At 36.8% G+C, this 16,645-nt stretch overlaps 1 protein-coding gene across 1 annotated transcript in view; it reads left to right on the top strand.

Moving 5' to 3' along the window:
• The window catches only part of LOC127437298 (carbohydrate sulfotransferase 8-like), a 101,248-nt gene that overhangs the window by 24,359 nt on the left and 60,244 nt on the right, over positions 1-16,645 (top strand). Inside the window, exon 2 of the mRNA XM_051692145.1 lies at positions 3,335-3,543. Coding sequence (XP_051548105.1) covers positions 3,369-3,543 — 175 coding nt within the window. The 5' untranslated portion in view covers positions 3,335-3,368. The remainder of the gene's footprint in view (positions 1-3,334; positions 3,544-16,645) is intronic.

Genomic DNA, 16,645 nt, shown 5'->3' on the forward strand with positions numbered 1-16,645 from the left:
CTATACTGTACCAGAATTACCAGTCATTAGCATTAATATATGCAGTCCTTCTTGATTATTATATCCATTTCAGACTTGTTGTCAAGACAGAACAATCTTCTGGTCACCACCAGGTAAAGTTAAAGGGATAGTTTACCTAAAAATGAAAATTCTCTCATCATTTACTCCCCCTCATGCCATCCCAGATGTGTGACGTTCTGTCTTATGCTAAACACAAACAAAGATTTTTAGAAGAATATCTCAGCTCTGTAGGTCCATACAATGCAAGTGAATGGGTGCCACAATTTTGAAGCTTCAAAATGCACATAAAGGCAGTATAAAAGTAATCTATAAGACCCCAGTGGTTAAATCAGTGTCTTCTGAAGCAATATGATAGGTGTGGGTGAGAAACAGATCAATATTTAAAAATAAATTTTCCTCCCTGCCCAGTAGGGGGCGATATGCATGAAGAATGCACATCACCAAAAAAAAAAAAGAAGAAGAAGGACTTAAATATTGAACTGTTTCTCACCCACACCTATTATATTGCTTTAGAAGATATGGAATTAACCACTGGAATCTTATGGATTACATTTATGCTGTTTATGTGCATTTTGGAGCTTCATATTTTTGGTATCCATTCACTTGCATTGTGAGGACCTACAGAGCTGAAATATTCTTCTAAAAATCTTAATTTGTGTTCTGCAGATGAAAGAAAGTCATGCACATCTGGGATGGCATGAGGGTGAGTAAATGATGAGAGAATTTTAATTTCTGGGCGAACTATACCATGCCATGAATTAGTGAGTGACTTATGGTCTTAAAGAATAATTATTTATTCAGATACAGCACAGAAAGTCAGAATAACTTAAAGGTGAATTGTGTAATTTCTGTGCCACTAGTGTCACTAAATGCAATTGCAAAAATAATGTCTGTTTTCTTCTGTTGGTCAGACAAACTCACGCCATTGGCTGAACCAGTGTTATTGTGTCAGGCTGGTCGGGATGTTAAAAAAAAAACAGATCAAAGGTTTAGTGCCACAGAGCCACTCCGTTTACATTTTTCGGAGAAATCAACCTACAAATAAAAACACACATTTAGAAATTATAACATCTAATTTTCATATTTAAATCTTAACCATGAATATTAAAAACCAGACTAAATAATGATCAATTACATCAAGCAATTTCTAAACAGATTGTTTAATAGAAACATTAATTATTGTGTTAACTGTCAGTTAGACCAGAATTATTATACTATACATTTCTATTTTATTTTCAGTTTGTCCTTAAATAAATTTCGTTTAACTTTAGTTCTTTCAGTGTTTTCTATTTTCAGTTTAGTTTCAGGTTTTCAGTATACAGTATTTAGTTTTTATTTTGGTATTTTAACGGTCAAATTTAATTTGTTAACCAATATTATTTCAATATGTTTAATGGCATTACATTTCTCAGGGTTGTGTGTTATCTGTATACAGTATAGTGGCATTTTCATATTTAATGAAGGCAGGTTTTAAAGGTTTTGAATTTTAGAATATGCTCTGTATCAAAAACGAAAATCTTATTTTTTTTTTAGTTATATTTTGTTCAGTTTATTTTTATTTTGTTTTAGTTTTCATTAATGATAATAACACAACAATGAAGTACCTTTGACCTGCTTTTGAACTACAAGTTCACAAGTTCATGTCAATTGTAAGCTCATCTGATGAGAAGCTCCTGTTATTAGCAGAAGATCCTCCAGCTCCAGTGAAGAGAGCAGCTCTAGATTACATCCACAGATTTCCTTTTACTTCTCAAGACCCCTTTAAATCCCACTATCATCCAGGTCAAGAATCGGCATTATCACTGGGACTGAGGTAATGGGGGAAGTGGTCCAGTCCAGAGAAAAGCAATCAAACCCAGATAAAAGGATAGGGGGGCGTCTTGGAAGGAGCAGGTGCACTGTTTTTTTTTTTACTCAAAGCTATTGTTAAAGAAATCTAACCCCCATTACCTTAGCCTTGATTGCCTGCAAAGATGCGAGTGTAAACCTCAAGCTGCAATTTCAGTGTTTTGATATGTGAAGATGATAAGCCCGGTTTCCATCTGGTTGAAAGCTTGATGTTTTTTTTTGTTTTTTTTAAGGATTTGGCACATTTACATTGAAATGCTAAATGGAAAGTGCTTTCAAGCAAATAAAAATGACTTTGCAAGGCAAATGAAGGAACATTCACACTGTGCTACAAACAAATTCAATAATTACTGGGCTTTGATTTATTTTGATGAAACAGGACCAATGACTATACCAAAGGTTATATCTGTGAAAATGTGCCACTGTCGTTTAATATGGATAATGTTATTATACACAGTCCTATTAATAAAGCTAAAAGCAAATTAATTCACATCAATCTATAATTTCCTCCTCAGTGCACCAGTTTAGATCTTTTTGGTGTTAAGCTCTACAAGGCACATTCTATGATGAATGTACGTAATAAGAATTTGTGTTTGTGTGGGCCATGTGAGTCAGTCTAATCTCAGTGCATACTGAGAATACACATGGAACAGGCAGTGCAAGATGTTGTGTGTGGACTCCAGGTCTCTTTGGCTTGGAGCACATGATTCCTTATGCTACCTTCACCTGCTGAGAACAGCAAACCAGGAACACACACACACACACACAAACACACACACAGCTGTGCCTCACTTTTTCTAGTTAGTATTCTCTGTTTTGCACACTCTTTTTGGAAATGGGACCTTGCAGTCAGCAGAATATTCATCAGATAAACCTGCGAAAATACAACACGCTATTTATATAAATGCATGCCTTATTTATTATGCAGTAGACAGATGAGGAAATTCACAACTGTGATTCTTCAGACGCCCCATTGTCCCTTTTCAATTTACTACTAAAACTAATAAAAGTTCTCTGTAGACCCCAACAGCAGACTTAATTGGATTTGTAAATTTTCTGAAGAAATGTGAGTGCAGTTTGCCTGTAGAAAACATGCCACAACAATGCTAAGGTGTTGCTACAGTATTTTGCTTCAAAATAGCTCACCCCCAAGTCTCTGTGATATTATGGTCTCTAGATATGATTTGGGTCATCGTAAGTTTGAAGGTAATAGCACACATTTCTTTAACAAGCCACATAATTTGAGGTATCATTCATGTCTGTAAAACAAACGTTGTGTGACAAATCACATGCCAAAGTTTAATACTTGGGGTTAGGGGTTTGTTCAGATCCCTTATGCCTTAGCAAGCACCACAATTTTTGTTTTTGCTGACTAGTGTGTCTTGTAATAGAGGAGCAGTCACAACTTCCTTGGTTGCTTTGGTTAAAGTTTTTTTTTCTTTTGTGTGTATGTGTTTGTGTGTAGGTCCAAACGTCTGGGCCGTGCGTCACAGGCCGTGATGTGGGCAGAGTGTAGGGTGCTGGAGGCAGGCTGTGGAGTCAGGAGGAGGTTTCTACGTTCGTCTGTCATGAGACTCCCATGCTCCTTCTGGTTCCTGCTGCTATTGGGTGCTGGAGGTCTTCTTCTGCTGCATCTACTGGACCTCTCAGAGACACTCAAGCAACAGAACCAAGGTCTGTCAAACTTGTACCTCAATCTTTAACAGAGATTCAGACTGCTTTTTTCTCTCCGTTTTAAAGGGTCTGTTCACTCAAAAATGAATATTCTTGCATTATTTACTCATTGTCATTTTGTTCCAAACCTGTATGTCTTTCTTTATTCAGTGGAACATGATTCACACGAAAGACTGTCAAGAAAATGTCCAGGTCCTATTTTACTCCATAGTCAAAAGAAACCAATAAATAAACCATATTTTACCAGCCAATACTCATTACCACAATGCATACATTTTTTTATTATGATATTCTCATTACCTCAATGTGAAAAAGAAAATCATAAATTATTTAAATTGCAAAGTATTTATGCATCATAGTAGTTCTTCCTTGGTACTGTCTTTTGTTTTTTGTTGATTTTGAAAAAAATGTAATACAGTAAAAACAATGACTGTTACAGTAATTAAAAACAATGTGAATAGTAAAAGTAAAACATCCAGATGTGTTATGTTAATAAGAATTGCGGTGTAAAATGTGCGTAAGTGTCCTGAAATTAATATCACAATGCAAAAAAATATTAATGGTCATAAATGTAGGCTTCATTGTCATCATGTAAAATACAATTTATTATTATTTTGTATTGATTTGGGGCTAAATAAAATTTCACATTTTCTTGACAAGTTTAATAAGTATCATCCCATTGCATCTTTTTTTTTTTTTTTGAACAATGATTGTATATGGAGACTGAGGCTGTCAGTCTCAAACATTCTGTCTAATATCTCCTTTAGTGTTCCATGGATGAAAGAAAGTCATACAGGTTTGGAACTACATGAGAGTGAGTATATGATTACAGATTGTTTTTTGGGGGGGAGAACTATCCCTTTAACAATACCATAATCGCAACAAGACATGATATTTTTACACACTAAAGGGGAGTTCATACCAACAGCAATTAATCGCTGGCGGTCACGGAGTCTGTTCTTGCTTTCTGGTAGATTTTCCTGCTTGACTGCTGTGTCAAACTGTATCAGGCCGCAGATCACCTGAGCAACACTGCCATTCCCACTGGTAGTCAGCACATTATATTGCTGTTCATTTGCATCACCAATGGTTCCTGCCGCTAATGCCGTTGGAAATTGACAACTTCAGGTCACTTCAAATCACTGTCAGTGTAAACGCCCCTTAAGACACAGAGTGATTTGTACCCTTTAACTGAAAAACGTGACGGACCAAATACAAACAACTGAAGTTGTTTTAAGATATGAATAGAATCCTTGAAATCATTAAATTGTCATATAGCACTAGAAATATTGTACCACCCTAGCAAAATAACCATTAAGCCAAAGTTTCCTCTGAAAGAGCTAACACTGTGTTTGATTACTGTCATTTTTCTTTTTTTTATGTGATAGCATGCAGTGAACTGAGCTTTAAAACTCACAACGTCTACCCTACTGAGCCATCAAAAGCAGCTAATATTGTCTGTTTCCATCTTGCGACAGAGGACAATTGTTAGCTGAACGCACAAGCTCATGAAAATGATATTATACTGATTGAGAGATACGCAGGGGAGATATTGCAACGTTGTCTCTCCGAAATGTGGGTCAACACAAAACTCTACCAAATGACTTTTGAAAGGAAGTTGCCTGTCGACCTCACTTCTGTTTGTTGATGCAGTATTTAACTTGATCAGTGTAAACAAAATGGAACTGATTTACAGAGAAACATTTTTAAAAAAGCACTTATGGCTAGGTTTGCATGTTAATGTATGCAACTAAATCCCTATAGGAATATTTTTAAATGCAGGTTTAAAAAAATGGGGGAAAATCACTGAACTTGTGGAGTTTAATCAAAACTAGAATAGTAGAAACATATTTTTATGTTTCCGGGGACACAATGTTGTGATATTGTTCTTTATTTGTCCCAGTTTTCATAAATATTCCAAATTAGAGTGCACCACACTTTATTTTCTGAAGGAACTTAGAGACGGTGACTGAGTGACACTGGCAGAGTGGATCCTCATTTTTACGTCTCAAGAATGGTAAGATATACTGTAATTCTTCTTTGACATTATTGTTGGTACTCCTAAATTACTAACATTAAATCATCTTTTTGTTAAACTAAACAGTCACTAGAGGTTAATTAATATGCATATAGTTTTGCCGGTACTTATCTAACACTACATGTTAGCTCGTGATCAAACAGTTATAAGGTTATTACATGGATGCTATGTGAAGAAATATCTTTGTCCATTTATTATGCTGCGCCTGTGGCAAGCGGCCCTCACTCAATATCTTTAAATACGCAATCCATTCTGATATAGTGATAACAGAAAAATCAATTCAAGAAGGCATTTGGTAATGTTCAAATATGAGCTATGTCTATTTAAAGCTCTTCCATTCACTATGCATCTCAGCCTTGATGATCACTATTTAAATAATAAAAAAAATCATCTGTTATTGAGCTTAACATCTTACCCTTGTCTTACAACTTAAAATATCAAAAGGACTTATTTTAATCAATATATCGAGTTATTCTTTAAATTTTTGGCAGGATTCCTGTAGTGAATCTTGGGTAGTGGTGTGTCCGTCTGACATAATTATTCAGTTCAAACGGGGTAGACAGTCTCTTGATTTTGTGGCTACCTGCATTTTTTCTGCCGTCCTGAACTCTTTTCTCGCTCACTGCGATACCGTCATTATCGTATTAATGTTATTAATGCATTAGAGTTGATGAGTGCCTATGCAGTGACACAATCAGAGATGTAATGTATTTAATGAACATAGTCTGGAGCAGAGATAGCGAGTTACAGCAGAGAACTGAGCTGAGTAAGAACATGAGGCAACAGTGAATCTGTTTCAAGCGTTGGGCATCTCCAGCACAAAAGTGCAGCTGAATCAGGTAAACTATGTTTGTGATGTTTGTTGTCAGGTAAACATGTGGCGCCCTTTTGTCATGTTAGAGACACCCAAAGAGGAAGAGAAAGGAAATAATAGAGTAACAAAGATAATATCAATATTTGATTAAAGAAGACCATGAATAGCTGGATTAATGTTGTAAAACTGTTTACCAGGGTGGGAGTCAGTGTAAGGGGACTCCCCAAGAGCTTGGACTCAATTCGAACACTGCATTTGTTGGACAAAACAGATTGTCCCATCCTACACCATTGTTTAAGCCATAATATTGGGGTCACTTATGATTCAGTAATGAAAAGGTGGAATTTCTATATCAGAATGAAGCATAAATAGCTTTTTGGCGATTGGTTAACAATGTTCAGTAGTCTGCGAAGTGATGTCACCAAAAACAGGATTTCTTATTTGGAATAACCTGCACCGATGAATCCTTTACATTAAGACTAGTAAGTAAGAAGGTAAATAGGGTCAATTTTGATTTCATGTCGACTTTACATTTTACAAAAGCTCTGATGCCAGAATTTTTTTTAAGAGGGTATACATTTTGTTGCATTAGAATGTAATTAGAGAATGACTAGACTTGAGATAATTAAATCAAATCCATTACTATTGACTCAAGTCTTATGTAAGCACTCATTGGTGGGAAAACTACTGTAGGTAACAGTTCAATAGTGTCCTGAAAACGGAGTCCCTCTCAGTCTATTCAGTTTCATCTCTCCTGTGCTGATTGATCTGTCTTTCTATACCCTCTGATCCCAACCGCCCAGTCAATGACAGCTGTCTCTGTGGACCCCCCCACCTAATTTCAGTATGATTTCACAGTCTCATAGTATTGCCATTTATTATAGGCCAGTTACAGTCAATGGTTATTGTATACTTGCCAGTACAGTGGTCTGATGTTTGCTCTCATGCTCTATCACTGCAGTGATACATTATACAATACGTTCAGCAGTGAGTGTGGTAGTAAGAAAACTTTTTTTTTGAGTGTCTGTTTGAATGTGAGCCAACATGAATTGAAAGGAATGAGATGGGCCCAAGAGAAGGCATATCTTAGTGTTCATTAAGAAAGATACTTTGTTCATGAAAGAGAATAAATAATGTAAGTAACACTTAGGTTTTTTTTTTTTAAACTTTCTAATTACTGCTGTGAATGCCTTCATGAGTAGCAATTGTCTAATTTGATATCTTGCTAAAATGTGCATTTGCAATATTTCCATAGATATATCCCATTTATTTGCAATTACATTACGCATTTGGTAGACACTTTTATCCAAAGTGACTTAATATAATTAGACACAATCATGATTTTCTTAGTTCAGTGCCCCCTGGAATTGGAAATTGGTGAAATTTGGCATGTGTCCTCCTCAGAATGTCAGAATTGTGAAGTTTGAACATTGAGCTCCAAAGATACTGGCCAATAAGCAATTATGGGCCATGTCCAAAAAAATGCATTGGCTTATATCTTCTGAATTTTTTGACAACATTTTGCCAGGAACATGTCTAGATGATTAATTCCAAATTTCATGCAGAATGGACAGTCAGCCTAGGCAGTGGCAGTGGTGGCTCAGCAGTTAAGGCTCTGGATTACTGATCAGAAGGTTGGGGGTTCAAGCCCTGATGCCACTGTTGGGCCCTTGAGCAGGGCCCATGAGCAAGGCCCTTGACCCTATCTGCTCCAGGGGTGCTGTATCATGTCTGACCCCAGCTTAGCTGGGTTATGTGAAAAAAAAGAATTTTACTGTATATGTGCAAAATGTGTGATAAATAAATATAATTATTATAATAGGACGAGTAAAAAATTTTCAAAGTGGTGCCATTTTTGGTTGCAAAAATTGAAATCCATATTGATGGTTTATTTGGTTGATTTTTAAAAAATTTATTAGAAATGATAACAAATAAATAATACTTTCCAGCCCTTACAGTTCCAGAGTTATTAGCAAAAACGTGAATTAGTTTATTATAGCGCCAACTCAACTTGGTATACAGTAGATCTTCTTGTAGACACCGTGCATGTGTATACCAAGCTTCATGTCCATCTGCCATTCACAAATGAATTTATTGGCTGCTGAATTTTGATTGGCTGTTGGCAGCCATTTTTGTTGATATGTCTGAGTGATATTAAAGGATATTTTGCAGGACAGTGCATTCAAGGCCTATGTTTAATAAATGTGTTCTTTGGGAATCAAACCCACAACCTTTTTGATATTAACATTTATTGATTAAAAATAAAACAAGATTGAAGAAACAGAACATAAACACACAGAATCAAATTATAACAAATTATATGTCCCTCCCACTACAAATATCTAGTGGTCCAACACAAAAAGTATACACACATTCAAATACAAATACCAATACAAAAAAAAAAAAAAAAACAGACAAGAGGAAACACTTAAAGGTTCTATATGTAATATTTTTACTGTACTAAATCATAAAATGACCATAATATGTCATTATAGAATTAGGAAACATGCTTAGTTGAAATACTGGCTTCTCCGATAACAATGCTACAGCAGTATATTCTATTTGAAGCTTCCATTCTGGGCCGGAATTTCTGTTTATGTTTTGGCTTGTGTGATCCTGCCCACTGCCCACTCACCAATAGTATTTCGACACTGCCGGGTTGCCATATTTGAACAAGTTTGCAGGCAAACAACACTGCGTGCTGCAGCCATGGAAGTCAGCAAACGAACTGGATCAGAGATAACAGATTCCACCCGACCTAAAAAGCCGTCTAAAAACCACCATGACCAGAGGTGTAGTAAAACAAGGATAAATATTGGAGATGCCTTTGGAAAATGGAGACAGCTTAAAGCCCGGAAATCCTTTAAAACGGATGCTGAGTTGGCTAATTTGCATGTCAACATTCTGGCAACCCGCATGAGCTTCGAGTCTGGGCCGGGGCAGACAACTCTCCAATATTTTGAATTTGGACTGCAGTACCCATTTGAAACACTTGTTGTCAATCTTACATACATCACCTTTAAGAATATATATATATATATATATATATATATATATATATATATAAATCATACATTTAAAACTACAATCTCCCTCCACTGCCCCTCTCTGAGAATCTTCTAAAAAGGCTAAATAGTTGCCCCATTTTTTATGAAATAATGACATATTACCTAGCCTTCTATATGACATTACTTCAAATGCCGCTACCCTGCCCATCTCTGTATGCCACTCTTGAAAAAAGGGCAAAATGAAATTTGAGTGCCCAATACATCAACATAATACTCTGAATCCTCAACCAAAATTCTTGGATCTTAACACACCACCAAAAAACATGGGTTGTGTCCCCATCTTCTGATTCGCATCACCAGCAGGTGGGTGTGTCTTTAAGACAAAGTATATACAATCTAGAGATCGTATAGAGAATCTAGAATCGATGTAAAATCTTAAATTGCATAAGGCGCACCCTTGCATAGATGCAGACTTGACGTTTTTTAGAATCCTAGTCCACACTCCCTCCTCCAAGTTTAAGTCTTTCTCCCATAATCTCTTGAGAGAAGTTGAAGCTCCATCCCAGAACTATAGAGATCATGATAGAATCCTTTAAAAGCATTATTAATATCAATGGCCGAGTGTAGCAGCCAATTATGTAATAACTACCGTTAATGTAATAACTGCCAATAATGTAATACATTTTTTATTATTATTTTATTAACCCAGCCAATAATGTAAGAACTTATTACATTATGGGCATAAAGTTATTATGTTATTGGTTCAGAAATTGTATTACATTATTGGTAAGTTATTACATTATTGACTTTTATTACATTAAGAATGGAAAATGTATTACGTTATTGGCAGTTATTACATTAACGGTAGTTATTACATTATTGGCTGCTACACCGAGGTAAATATTTTACCACCAGCAGATTTCACTGAGGGAATGGTAGAAAGAGATTCTCTCTGTTTTATATATCTAGCCAGAAGCTTCCCTGCTTTGTCCCCCGACTCAAAGTATGACTGTCTTGCCCTGAATAGCCAAAACTCCACCTTCCATGACAAAATAGTATTATATCTTTATTTCAATTGGGTCAATTCTCTGAGGCCATTAGATAACATTCAGCACTTCAGCTCTGCCTCGGCACCTTTAATATTCCCTTCCAATTCCACAAGTTCTTATGCTTTGGATTTTTTGGTGATTGAGGCATACTGTATGATCCGGTCCCTAAGAACGGCCTTAAGTGCCTCCCAAGCCACACCTACCGAGGATACTGAGGACCAGTTGGTCTCCATATACACATTGATTTCAGCCTTTAGCATTTGTTGGAATTCAGGATTTTCCAAAGGGATACATTAAAGTGCCAGCTATATGATTTCTTTTTCTCTGTATGTGGCAACACCTCTAAACACACCAGGGCATGATCTGAGACTAAAATGTTTCCAACTGAGCAATCAACAACAGATAAAATGAGGGACTTAGATATAAAAAAAAAAATCTATTCTAGAGTAAATCTTATGGACTGAAGAAAAACATTTATAGTCCCTACCAGATGGGTTCAAAAGTCTCCAAATATCTGTTAGACCAAGATTTTTACACATCCTGTGAAGCGTCGGTGTTGCTCTAGGGGGCTTGCACACTTTTGCTTCACTATGATCAAGTCCATCAAAAGATTAAAGTCTCCTCCCAATGTTATATCATGAGGGGTGCCAGCTGCTTGCAACATCCCTTCAAGATCTGTAAAAAAGCCCTGACCATCGATGTTAGGTGCATATATATTAGTCAAAATAAGACTTTGTCCCTGAATTTCAGCTAAAACAATAATGACTCTTCCTAATTTATCTTTACACTGTTTGAGACATTTGAATTGTAGATGTTTACTTATCAGTGTAATGACTCCCCTGCTCTTGCTTGAGCCAGCACTATAAAAAAAAGCCCACCCCATATCTTCCCAAATTTTTCAGCTTCCTGCAGAGAAAGGTGTGTTTCTTGAAGAAACACTATATTTCATAATTTCATAATTTCATGGTACTCCTGCAGTAAAACCAGACATTAAATACTATGGTTTTTAGACCCCATTCACATTAAAAGTCAAAATTGAACCTCTCAGCCCTCTTTACAATTATCAGGTCAGTGATGGACACTCCATTATGAGATAATTATCATAGAGTTACAGTGAAACCATTTTAAAGTGCCTGTTCAAGAGTTCTCAGCTGCCAAAATAGGATGCAATCAATCACAGGATAATCAGTTGTATTGCTTTCAGACAGCCTATTGCAGTCAATGGGATTTTAAAGAACTACATTATGGTGCATGCATTTCCGAGACCGTTCCCCCCACCTAATTTGATTGCAGTTGAGCTCACTTTGCACACCACTTAAGCAAGATCAATACTCGTTTACAGCCCTGCTAGATTTACAAGGCGATTTAGAGCAATTATTCAAGTCAATTTTATCCCCACCTCTGCAGAACATTAACAAACTAGAGTTCCCATTTAGGATATCATTATTGTTAATAATTTGATGAGTGCTTAACCTTTGACCCACAAGCGACTTCCTGAATTGTATAATAAGTGACAGTTGAGGAAACTACCTTGAAACTGTAGCTATAAGCTACAGTCAAGCTGCAAGTTATTTATACAACCCATAAAATTAGAAAACACCATTTTTTTCAGAAATGTGTCTGAAATGAATAATTTGAAAATAAATAAATGAAAATTAATTTTAAAATGTCCAATTCACAGATTTTGCAATAGTGAAGTACAAGTATATCCCCAGTATTTCACTATGCAAAAGGAATACAGTGCATCCGGATAGTATTCACAGCGCTTCACTTTTTCCACATTTTGTTATGTTACAGCCTTATTCCAAAATGGATTAAATTCATTATTTTCCTCAAAATTCTACAAACAATACCCCATAATGACAACGTGAAAGAAGTTTGTTTGAAATCTTTGCAAATTATTAAAAATAAAAAAACGAAAAAAAAAAAATCACATGTACATAAGTATTCACAGCCTTTGCCATGACACTCAAAATTGAGCTCAGGTGCATCCTGTTTCCACTGATCATCCTTGAGATGTTTCTACAACTTGATTGGAGTCCACCTGTGGTAAATTCAGTTGATTGGACATGATTTGGAAAGGCACACACCTGTCTATATAAGGTCCCACAGTTAACAGTGCATGTCAGAGCACAAACCAAGCCATGAAGTCCAAGGAATTGTCTGTAGACCTCTGAGACAGGATTGTATCAAGGCACAGATCTGGGGAAGGGTACAGAAAAATTTCTGCAGCATTGAAGGTCCCAATGAGCACAGTGGCCTCCATTATCCGTAAATGGAAGAAGTATGGAACCACCAGGACTCTTCCTAGAGCTGGCCGCCCGGCCAAACTGAGCGATCGGGGGAGAAGGGCCTTAGTCAGGGAGGTGACCAAGAACCCGATGGTCACTCTGACAGAGCTCCAACGTTTCTCTGTGGAGAGAGGAGAACCTTCCAGAAGAACAACCATCTCTGCAGCACTCCACCAATCAGGCCTGTATGGTAGAGTGGCCAGACAGAAGCCTCTCCTCAGTAAAAGGCACATGACAGCCCGCCTGGAGTTTGCCAAAAGGCACCTGAAGGATTCTCAGACCATGAGAAACAAAATTCTCTGGTCTGATGAAACAAAGATTGAACTCTTTGGCCTGAATTGCAAGTGTCATGTCTGGAGGAAACCAGGCACCGCTCATCACCTGGCCAATACCATCCCTACAGTGAAGCATGGTGGTGGCAGCATCATGCTGTGGGGATGTTTTTCAGCGGCAGGAACTGGGAGAATAGTCAGGATCGAGGGAAAGATGAATGCAGCAATGTACAGAGACATTCTTGATGAAAATCTGCTCCAGAGCACTCTGGACCTCAGACTGGGGCGAAGGTTCATCTTCCAACAGGACAACAACCCTAAGCACACAGCCAAGATAACAAAGGAGTGGCTCCGGGACAACTCTGTGAATGTCCTTGAGTGGCCCAGCCAGAGCCCAGACTTGAACCCGATTGAACATCTCTGGAGAGATCTGAAAATGGCTGTGCACTGACGCTCCCCATCCAACCTGATGGAGCTTGAGAGGTCCTGCAAAGAAGAATGGGAGAAACTGCCCAAAAATAGGTGTGCCAAGCTTGTAGCATCATACTCAAAAATACTTGAGGCTGTAATTGGTGCCAAAGGTGCTTCAACAAAGTATTGAGCAAAGGCTGTGAATACTTATGTACATGTGATTTTTTTTTTCTTCAGTTTTTTATTTTTAATAAATTTGCAAAGATTTCAAACAAACTTCTTTCACGTTGTCATTATGGGGTATTGTTTGTAGAATTTTGAGGAAAATAATGAATTTAATCCATTTTGGAATAAGGCTGTAACATAACAAAATGTGGAAAAAGTGAAGCGCTGTGAATACTTTCTGGATGCACTGTATATCTAGGGCTGAAACGATTAGTCGACGTTATCGACAACATCGACAATAAAAAAAATGTGAAAAAAATTTTCATTGTCTAATAGTCGTTTGATCTCATTTAACGTAACATGAGATCATATGAAACTCTAATGATGACACTCGAGAGCAGCACTGCAGTTCGCGCCTGACTAAGGAGAGGAAGAAGACACAGCTCACAATCCAGATGCTCTCTAAACTTTCCAAACAGCTTCAGGTGATGTAGATCGCAAACTATGACTATAATGCAAAAATACAAAATAAGTAAATACAGAAGCACTCTCGTTGTGGAATAAGTGGAGCTGGAGCTGCCGCTCCGCTGAAGCAAACTTGCGTGTCCAGCGTCTTTAAAGGAAACACCCCGGCATTACATCTTAAATGCAGTTATATTTAATGTGTTATAGCTTTAGTAAAGTTCAAATCATACGGAAGCAGATCATGTAAATAACTACAAACTCCGAAAATGGCATTTCTCTGTGCGGTCAGCGCCTCTTCTATGAGTTGCGTGAATGTCCCAATCTAAGGGGGAGAGATTGCAGCTGCACCCGGCTGAGGCACACTCTGTCGCAAGATATTTTAAAATATCTAAAAATCCTTTAAAAAAGATGCATTCACTTGAGAAGCTGCATATAAGATATTTAGACTTGCTTTTAGAGAATAGATCTTGAATATAAGTATATTTTGTCTTTATTGCACTCGCAGAAGTATAACCAAGTGGAAAAATACACATATACAAAATACACTTATATTTAAGATACATTCAAGTCAAGTCAAGTGGGTTTTTATTGTCATTCCTCTATATAGCTTATATGCATTGGAACGAAATGTCGTTACTCCAGGACCATGGTGCAACGCAGAACAGTATGCAAGATTACATAAAGTGCAATACACAACAGAGTGCAGGACAATAAATACATTCTCTTAAAGCAAGTCTAAATATCTTATATGTTTCTTCTCAATTAAACGTATCTTGTTTTAAGGATTTTTAGACTATTTTAAATGGAAAACAAGACAAAAACACTTGATAACAATAGGATTTTTTGCAGTGAATTTCTTTACTGAATTAAACTTAATAAAAAGTATTTTTCCCCTTTAATTCAGTGAATGTCATTTAGAGGTATTTTTAAAAGATGATTTTGTTGATTTGATAACTCAGATTTAAAGGATCCGGAAATTATACTGCAATGCTTCGGGGCTAGTAGCATTTTAATTCCTTTGTTATTGTTTACATACATCCTTGAAATGGTCTATACAGAACTAAAAGGAGAAGGCATACAATAGTTTTGATGAGAAGCAAACTGAAATTCAGTTAATTTGTCATTGAAAATCTTGACATCCGTTGCATGTTCGTGAATGCACGAGAGAAGCTCGTTCACAGTGACATGCGTTCATGTGAGAACATGTTTTTAGCACTGAACAATGAAAGTGAAAATGAAACGGACATCAAGATTTTCACTGAAAAATATCTTGAATTTCAGGTTGTTTCTCACTACATCCTATCGTATGTCTTCAAAAGGCTTGGAATATGACATATAAGTCACATGGATTACTTTCATGAAACTTTTAGGTCTTTTTTTAAACTTTAAATTGAGGCCCTATCCACTGCTGTTGTATTGAAAAGACAGACCAAGATACAGTATTGGCATCACCTTTTGTGTTGACAGAAAAAAGAAAGAAAGAAAGACATATGTGTTTGGAATGACATGAGGGTGAGTATATGATAGCTGAATTTTAATTTTTGGGTGAACGTCAAGATTCCTTTAAGCCACGGCAAAAGTGTGAGACATATTATATCACACAATAGCATTTTCATCCTCTCTGCTTCTGATATGTGAGGCTGTAGATTAAATTTTTCCCCAAGGTTAAAAACTCAGAGAGGTGAGAGATGTTTGAAATCTCCACCATCCTGGATCAACACGCAAACATGTCTCTGCACGGAAAGGTCTCGTCAGAGCGTTCAAGTTTAATTAGAGTTCACACAGAATGGGCTTCTTCACAGTCAGGTTTCAGACGAATCCACAGTCCGGAAATATGAATATATACTGGTGTTAGGCTCCTATGGTGTTCAGTTATTTGCTTTGAAGCAAGTGTATCTCAGATCCTGTTCTCAGAATACTCATAACTTTATGCGAATATATCTGATTATAAGATCCAAATCCAATTATATGTGTGTATTTTTAAAAAAATTCATAAGCTAATTTAGTGGAAGAGTCCTGTTTAAAACTGAGCCTTTTCCAAATAATGCTTTCGTTTGTCCAAACAACACCCTCGAGGGGTCTTAATCAAGGGGGCGTTTACCTGACAAATCAGTAATATAAAAAAAAAATCATCCAAGCCGCTGCTGCAGACCTCGCTGTTTCATGCTAAACTGCTTTTATACAATGCAAACAACATGTAGCTCCAAAATAAAGCATGCAGAATTTTTTCCACAAATTGCAGACAAAAACTTTCAATGGGTACAGAGGTGAAGCACATATGTTTTTGTTCAAGGAAATCTGAAATTTGCCAGTGGCCTGTATTTATTTTTCGACAAAATATATGCTGTCTTGAATAGGCATAAGCAGCTCAGTGCATTGACGAATTGAAGTATATACTGTATCTCCTACATACAGCCATTGCTTCACACATGTCCTTGTAACTTCAAGAAAAGACAGAAGTAGAACAGCAGAGTGAGAGTGAGGGAATGATCTTTTAATGGTTTTGTGAGCCATTCAGTCAAACCCACTCATACTGGGCACAGAGGTCGTTGCACTTGAAAGAAGTTTTTTAGTGTCGAATACATGCAG

The sequence above is a fragment of the Myxocyprinus asiaticus genome, chromosome 48, assembly GCF_019703515.2.
Source record: "Myxocyprinus asiaticus isolate MX2 ecotype Aquarium Trade chromosome 48, UBuf_Myxa_2, whole genome shotgun sequence".
In the NCBI taxonomy this organism is placed as follows: domain Eukaryota; kingdom Metazoa; phylum Chordata; class Actinopteri; order Cypriniformes; family Catostomidae; genus Myxocyprinus; species Myxocyprinus asiaticus.